We start from the raw sequence: 8,472 nt of genomic DNA, 5'->3' as shown, positions 1-8,472 counted from the left end.
TGACCGCACCCGGACCATATTCCTTTCACCTTTCCACACGGTCAATCAAGATCTTTCACTAATTAGGTATTGTGTTAATTTATTCAATAAAATTTAGATAATTTTATAATGTTATATTAAACTTTTAATTAATATAATAAATGTAAATATGTTGATTTAATAAATGGTGTTTACCAAAAAGAATATACTGAATCACAAAGATGTAAGTTCTTACAGGCGGTGCCTCTCACCAGCCTTTGTATTGTTAGTAGAATCAATACACCACCGATGGTGCTGGAACAGAACCTTCTAGGGACAGCTAATAAGACATTCAGTATATATTTCTAACCTAAGTTTTTATATGAAGAGTTATTTCACGCTAGTTCCCTATTGGCCACATCCTCTTTCCTTTACCTTTATCCTATCATAGGGCCCGGGGGGGTAGCTAGCCTCCTTCGTATGCACAGGAATAGCACCCGGTAGAACGAGGTTACCGTTCTGCATGAACCGGCGGCTGGCTACCCTCCGGGCTTGTATTCCTCCTTCGTATCCACAGAAATAGAATTCTGTAGGACGAGGCTACCTTTACGTGGATAGTGGAGTGGGATGTTCGGAATCCAAATCGGTTTATGAGTTTATGTGGTTGGAATCTAGGAAGAGGTACATGCGTTTTAAGATGATTTTCTCAAGGGTTTTGTCCATGATAGGTTAAAGAGAAATAGGACGATAACAGGATGAATATTCAGGCGGTTTTTGAGGTTTGGGAATCATTTTGATTATGAATAATTTCCAGTGGACAGAAAAATATATGGATCGCAGTACAGCATTATAGATGTAGGTGAGGAATAGAACAGATTTTCGAGGAGGATGTTGTAGCGACACGTTACCTGCTGGTCTAGACTGTAACTATTACAGCCGCCGAAATCGTTATCGCTTCCCGCCAAGACGAAGAGCTTCAGTTCGTTTCACCGTGGAGCAACCACCTATGTTTTACTAAAATCAAAGAAGTAAGGCATTGGTAAGGCAAATATGCTTCGGAATAAGGGAAATAGACTGAGAGGTGGAACAAGTGAGTAAGAGGTCAGTAGGGACCAACACAGCGAAGGGCGGGATTAATTAAGGAGGAATTAATCATCAATAAAGATAAATAATCAGCCACTTCAGATAAACTATTGCTGAACTTTCGGAAGTTTTTAGTTTCAGGATATCTTCAAAATGTTTTATTTTATTTTTCTAACATTGAGCTCCACAAACACATTTACTCATTCTATTAAAAAAAAAATACGGATACGGGACGTTCAAACATAGTCAAAACTCAAACTTTTATTAAATATAAAACCGAAACACTTCTATTGTGACAATAAAAAATAATAAAATAGACAACAGATGAGTTAACAGCACATAGGCTATACTATCGCGCAATAGACTCCACCAAAAGCTAAAGGCATGGGCGTAGGCAGAGGGGAGCAGGGAGGAGTCGCGCCTCTTTTGGGGACCAAGAAAAATAAAAAAGAGAGTAAATAGTGAACTGATTTGATAGATGATTTCTTTCTGGAAACATGCTATAAATTAGTAAGGTAACATTGTTTAGTTGACATATTCACGGATCACAACACCTTTGAAGGGACATGAGGGATATATGTCTATTCTACCGTAAAAAATGGTGGGGGAACGAATAAAAAACAACTTTTTTTAGATTCCATTCTTTCTGTTATAACTTACAGCTGGCCGTTTTAATAATCTCAGAATGTTTGTTGATAATAAATGAAAGAAGGCAATCATCGTAGAAGAGGTGGCTAATATTTTTGACAGCAATCCCAGAAGACTGATGCTCTCATAGCAAACTTCTTCATCACCTCTCATATTTTACATATTATATATATATATATATATATTTTGTATTTATTGTGTGTATTGCATGAATTTATGTACAATAATTAAATTTATGCTCGATTATCAAGTTTCATTCACTATTATTTATTGTGATTATAGGTAATACAAACTTTAAAAGTAATAATAGAATTTTATGAAGTAGAAATTAAATGGTGGTGGTATTTCTTGGAATAATGCGGGATTACATATCTTTCTTATATATATATGTGTGTGTGTAATGGGCTGAGGTCTGCTCCCCCCTAGATGAAATCCTGCCTACGCCCATGGATCATCCTGTAGGGATGATGGAAGGGTGAATAGTAGGCAACAATGAGATGAACTCAAAGTGGTGGTAGATGGTAGCTGTAAATTATGATTACTAAGGAAAGGTATAACCTGTTTACACAGCTCTATCTACGTTTTTATTTACACTCGCTAATTATTTTTATTTACATTCAGAATAATATAATTTTTTATTTTTTTGGACTTTTTTTTATCAGTTTAATTTACTGATTTCCAGCCTGTATTACAAAAGTGAAATCAGTGGCGAAAAAATTAAATCAGAGAAATGGTAATGCAACCGTCATCCAGGTGCCTGGGACACGATTGCTAGAAATTTACCTACATCACTTATTGCCGGAACATCAGTTTTCAATCATCGCTTATATTGGAGAACGAGACAAGCACAAATGTTCCCAACTAGTAGTAATGCATATTGCTTCCAAATGAAGGAATATGGTGGCGGTCAAAAAAGTAGTTAAAAAGAGGTTCCAGTGGTGGCCAAAAAACTAGCTCAAATAGTACAAAATTTCAAATGTCAGGCAGCCAAATGTACAGGAGTTCAAGGGATTCAAGGCGAGATTAAAGGTGGTATGAGGTTCAAAAGAGGTCCAGTTTTTCTTTACAATACGAAGGGCTTTGTCAATTGGGATGTTAGTAAAAACTCTTTATCTTTCCTTCTTTTAGTTTCTACTGTTTTGTTTTTTCTTTTGTATCTTTTATTCTGCTCCTCTTATTTCTATTTCCTTTTAATTTACTGTGCAAATTTTTATATAGCTCCCACATGTTTTGCAGTTTATGGTCCTATCAAAGTTTACATTACATTTTATGTCATCCTATACTTCTACTCTGTTACAATATTTTTACTTGTTTTAGCTCTGCTATAGCCGTGAAAAGAAAAATATTCATTCAACGAAAAAATCATGTAAAAAAAATTTGAAGTAAATTTTATCAGCTTCGATTCCAATTCATAAGAAAATGTTTAGGCCCAATGATTCCCTTAAAAATGACGGGTAACCAAACATATTAACTAGCTGAATTTAAATGATTGTACTCAAAAATTAAAATTAATTATTGATAAGTTTTTATCAAATATTTTTTAACAAATTACACTATCAACATTTTTGATTATCTGCTATTTTTAAGAGACCCGTTGAGCCTGAATATTCTCTTCTGGACTGAAATGAAAGCTAATTAAATTTACTTTAAATTTGCTCAGCATTACTTCATTTGGAGAACAAATATTTTTGATATTTCAAAAAATATGATATGATTATGACAATTTTGGGGAAAATGGTCAATGAATGAAGAGGTGTCAGAGCCATTTTTTAAGTAATGGTCATATAAACCTCAGATTCTAGAAAACTATACATACTTTTAAGGTGAAACCACAAGCTACTATGTTTAGTCTGATGTTTTGGAGTTATATTAAATTTGGAAAAATTACTAGTTTCGCAAAAAAACTGAAATTGTTGTATCTACAAAAAAAAAAAATTATAAGTAACATGTGAATTTTCGTTATTCGAAGCATAGAATCAAAAATTAATTGTTAGAATATGAACATATAAAAAAGCAAAACAATTTTTTTGTTGACCTGTGTTATGTATTCTATTTTAGTAAGAATTATTTTTATTACATTTAAAATAAAGATTATTCATAATAAAAAAAAAAATATGCTTCAATATATATTTACATATAATGTAGTATATTATTTTGTACCCTATTAAATAAATTACAATATGAGGTGATTATGAAATTATATTGCAACAAAATTTTAGGGAGTGCAATATTTTTTTTTTATAAAAAGTTGGGCGATGATACAAAAAGGTTGGAAAACACGGCTCTGAATTCCAGACCATTTAAAAAGTGTTCAAGATGTCTGTTGGAGAGAGATTCCATTGGAAGAGGAATCAGTGTACACTTGTATTTTTTAAAGGCTGCTCCGTGGTACAAAAATTATAGAAGTGGTGCGTAGTAGAAAAAATGGTAAAGGGGCCTCTACATGTTCGCCAAGCCATGGCGAACTCAGACATGCACAAGCATGTGGATGGGTGCTTGTACGAGTTGGCCTAAGCTCATTGCCGATCTGTCGAGTCGGTTTTTTGGACACATATCAAAGGGATTCGTGAGAGCGCTCGTGTTGCATCTCCACCATTGTTCTTTGTTTAGTTGCAACTGAGAGCTGTTAGGAGGTTAAAGGTGTTTGTTGCTATTTTTTTATAATAAGTTTTATATTTAATCTTATTTATTTATATTTAATTTTCTTTTCTTTTTTTTTGTAATAAAAAGATTATAATTCCAGTGCAATGGCTGAAACCACTAGTACGTCCTCCATGCTTGCCTCTCGGAAAAACACTGACCTCTGGATGGTCTGCTTGGAGGGTTCCTTTGTTTACTGAGCATTTGTACAAGCCTGGGATTCGTGGTAAGCGTCCAACATGTAGATCCACCTGAAGAGGGTACAATTTATATAGAAAAAAATTATTAAAAAGTAACATGAGTCAGCCATTCAAGCTAATGTCTGCTATTTAAAGAATTTCAAAATTTATAAGTATACTTGTATTTGTTTTTAATCAACTTTGAGTTAAAAAAGTACTTTAATTTTTAATTAACATATATTCTCTGTTAAAGATGAATCATTTTATATGGAGGTAGAATTGTGCACTAATCCAAAACTGGTTCACAATGATCGAGCAGGATTTTTACTCAAAATATTAAGTTTTTGATTTTTGGAACAACATCCAAGAGAATGATGATTCATTATGAAGCAAAATGGTAGGTGTTTCAAATAGTTAAAGAATAAATTACAGTGTGTTCTGAACATCAATGAATTTGTCACCATTGATATATCCTTTTTGAACCAAGGGGTTTGTAGATGTGAGAAGTAGTGTCTCGATGTTATGAGTTCACTTATTTATGAAGGCTTCTGTAGGCAGGTAAGAGATAAACAATAATCAGGTCTGGAGGGATCAGTCACTGACTCAAGCACCCAGCACCAAGAGGAAGTAGGTGACTGAATGGAACAATCCTTCAGATGCAGGACCGGATTTAAAGTTTGGGTGCCCATAGACCTAAGAATTTTTTCCCTAATTTTCCATACCATCGGAAGATTAAGAATAACATTATTTAAGAAACTAACAGAAAATTAAAAGTTTTGTATTTTGGGTATATTAAGTAAATTAAAAAGCTTAACAAGTATTGGAAATAAGTTGAATATCTTTAGTAGCTATCAGCACATAAGCAAATTTATATATTATACTTTATACATTATTGAGATATTGAAAAGGAATATTGAAGTTTCCTTCAAATATGTATAGAGAAAGAACAGTCACAACTTAATATAGTAATAAGTAATATTTCCACAAAGTTCGTTCCATCTCTAATTGTACCTGATTTCAAAAGTACTATATACTTCCTGTACTTCAATCCAATGCTGGGAAAAATGTATTTATAAATAAAACTATAACTAAATTATTGTGCATACAATATTTAACTATTGATAATGAACAATTAATAACTAAAAATTGTATCAACAAAAATTTAGTCATATTTCTATTTGTAACTAGTTTTTATCCAATTCTGCTTCAATCTACAATAATTACACCAATAAACTTTAAAAGGGAAAATTAAATGAAGGATTCTCAAACTCATTATACAAATTTCCTCTTATAAGGCCTGGGCCTGTTAGGCGAATCTGGCCCTGATAAACTGATGTATATCGAACATTGAGACATTAGTAAACCTAAAACATAAAACTAACTGCAAGATAATTCAAAATGAGCTTCTCTAAATAATAAAATGAAAATCAATTAAGGTAAATAATTATTAAACCTTATTTATAGAAAAAACAAAGTAGTAAATAATAATTATTATACTGTTTACAGAGTATTTAGGTTTTAATTTTCCTTACCGCTTGTTTAATTTCTATCTATATTACCATAGAAAAAAATTGAATTAATTGAAAAATATGAATTCAATTATCCTATAATAAATGAATCATATATTAAAATAATACAAATGGAAACAGAATGAAATCAATTCAGAACAGCCTGTTTAATTTAAATTCATATTTATTAAGTTAACCTAAAATCAATATTAACAAACAGAGGCACAATAATTTCATCACAATATAGTTTTAATTCTAAATAAAATAATTTTAGTTAAAAACTTTTTTTTTTACATTTACAACAGATAGGCAACCATTTAAGTCTTATGTCCTTACCAATCATGTTTCAAGATAATAACATAATGAAAGGACAAGTTTGATGATCCAGTTCATATTACATGACTATAAAAATAAATTGATTTCTTTTTAATGATATTTATTCTGTTTGTAAATGAAATTATGTATAATAGGTTTGTATTATTTAAAGACACAACTGGATGAAGGTGTTAAGGTAACATTTTAGTAATATAGAGATTATTGCTTTGAAGAATATTTTACAGACTTCTTTATACATAAAACTTTTTTCAGAACATTAAATTGTGGTGATTTTCAAAAGTTAATAATTGAGTTTTCCAGTTTAAAATAGGAAAAAATTAACATTAAATTAATTTTTTCTGAGACACATATGTTTGTAACATCTTCATTTCATATATGAATAATATAATTTGAATCATTTGAACTTAGTTAGTATATATATGCAATGTAGTTACATACTAAATATATTTTTACATTTTGATTAAGTTTATCTTGCAAAGACATAAGACATAGTTTTCCGTCCTCCCCTTTTTAATATTTACATATTACTACAAATATACAATATATAACTATGACAAGAAAGACATATTAAAACTTGAAATTTAACAATCACTTTGTTGCTTTCTGATGATATATTTATAAATATAAATTATTATATAATATCGAACATTCATGAGAGTTTAATTAAAGGACAATAGCATATTTACAAGTATAAACAGTTAACAAAAATTATGAACATTATTAACAAAATAGCAAGTAATATACTATACAATTATCTTAACATTTAATTTACAAATATTACAAAACAAAAATAATTGCACACTCATTACCAATATAGGTGACAGTAGGAAGAATAACAAAATCCCAGAGTTCATTTCATGTGTACCTAATTTCAACAAAATAATGTTAGAATATAGAAGTAAATAATTAATTTTTACTTTTCCGAGATGTAATAATTTAAAATTTAAAATAATGAATTAATATTTTTTAAACTTTATATTTAAACGATAAAAACATTGAAAGAATTCTTCTAATCAATAATTGGAATAATGTCATGATGTTAAATAAAAGATATTACGGATACCACACCAAGTAGTATGTTAAAAGATCTTAGTAGAATAAAATTAAATAATCAAAATGTGACCAGAGAATGCTAGCAAACTACAACTTGATTTTATGTAAAATTTAATTATTTATGATGATGGTACCATGGTAATGGCTGTGCTAAGGAGTAGTGAAGATGCACAAATTGTGACATGATTTCCTATATGAAATTATGAGGTTTAAAGTACATGAATATGGGACAGTGGTCCCGAAACGTTGTATCATGTCATGATAATTTAATAAAAATTTCATTTAACTGGAAGTCATTAACCTCAAAAAAAATGTTTATGAATTTACAATAGATGATTACTTTTAAGTAATAAAAAAAATGAAAAAGGAAGTGTAGTGACCTATAAAATTATATGAGAATAAATTAAATAAATATTTTACGATAGCAGTGTATATTACCTTAAAACTCAACACATAAGAATTACTGAAACAAATTTATATTAAACTATTATAAAGCAATAAATCCTCTTCAAATACTAAGTTATCACCAAAAATAGGGTTTTTTTAATAGGGACAAAATATCTTTGACAACTAGTAGCAGCCATACATGTTAGATAATTTAGATTATTAGATATTATTTAGACACAAATTTTTGATCGATGAGATAGTAAATGTCAGGCATTTGTAGCTGCTATACAGTTTATAACTACAGCCTTTACGTGTTTTTTCATTGTTTTTATTTTCTTCTTCTTCTTTAGTACCTTTCAGCGTGGAGGTGGCTCCGTCCAAGAAAACCAAGCCCCTCGATCCTGAGCCAGCACCCTCATGGCATTTCAGTTTTCCCTCTTTTCTCTCCCACTCTGGAGATGTAGTCCTTCCATTGCATTCTGGGTCTCACTCTTGGGCGTTTTCCTGTTGGTCTGGCCTCAAAATATTTTCTTGGATTCCTGTCTTCACTCATCTGACAGAGATGTCCAAACCATCTGAGTTGTCTCTTTTCAATGTTATCCTTTATGGAGACAGTTCCAACATCCTGTCTTGTCCTCTCAGTTCGTATACGATCCCTCCTAGTTTGGCCTGCCACTCCC

The 8,472-nt window shown here is 30.8% G+C and overlaps 1 protein-coding gene across 2 annotated transcripts in view; it reads right to left on the bottom strand.

Annotated features, from left to right (window-relative positions):
• Positions 1 to 4,370: 4,370 nt before the first annotated feature.
• LOC106688533 (FHIP family protein AGAP011705) overlaps positions 4,371 to 8,472 on the bottom strand; it is a 58,733-nt gene continuing 54,631 nt past the window's right edge. Inside the window, exon 14 of one of the 2 annotated variants that reach the window (XM_067053233.1) lies at positions 4,371 to 4,580. In XM_067053233.1, coding sequence (XP_066909334.1) covers positions 4,386 to 4,580 — 195 coding nt within the window. In that variant the 3' untranslated portion in view covers positions 4,371 to 4,385. Of the gene's footprint in view, positions 4,581 to 6,192; positions 7,218 to 8,472 lie in introns of those variants that run through there. The other variant, XM_014433037.2, reaches the window with a different exon arrangement.

The sequence above is a fragment of the Halyomorpha halys genome, unplaced genomic scaffold, assembly GCF_000696795.3.
Source record: "Halyomorpha halys isolate HHAL.00 unplaced genomic scaffold, Hhal_1.1 Scaffold1149.1, whole genome shotgun sequence".
Classification (NCBI taxonomy): Eukaryota; Metazoa; Arthropoda; class Insecta; order Hemiptera; family Pentatomidae; genus Halyomorpha; species Halyomorpha halys.
Note: the sequence above shows the minus strand (reverse complement) of the source record. Positions and strands in the feature narration are given on the sequence as shown.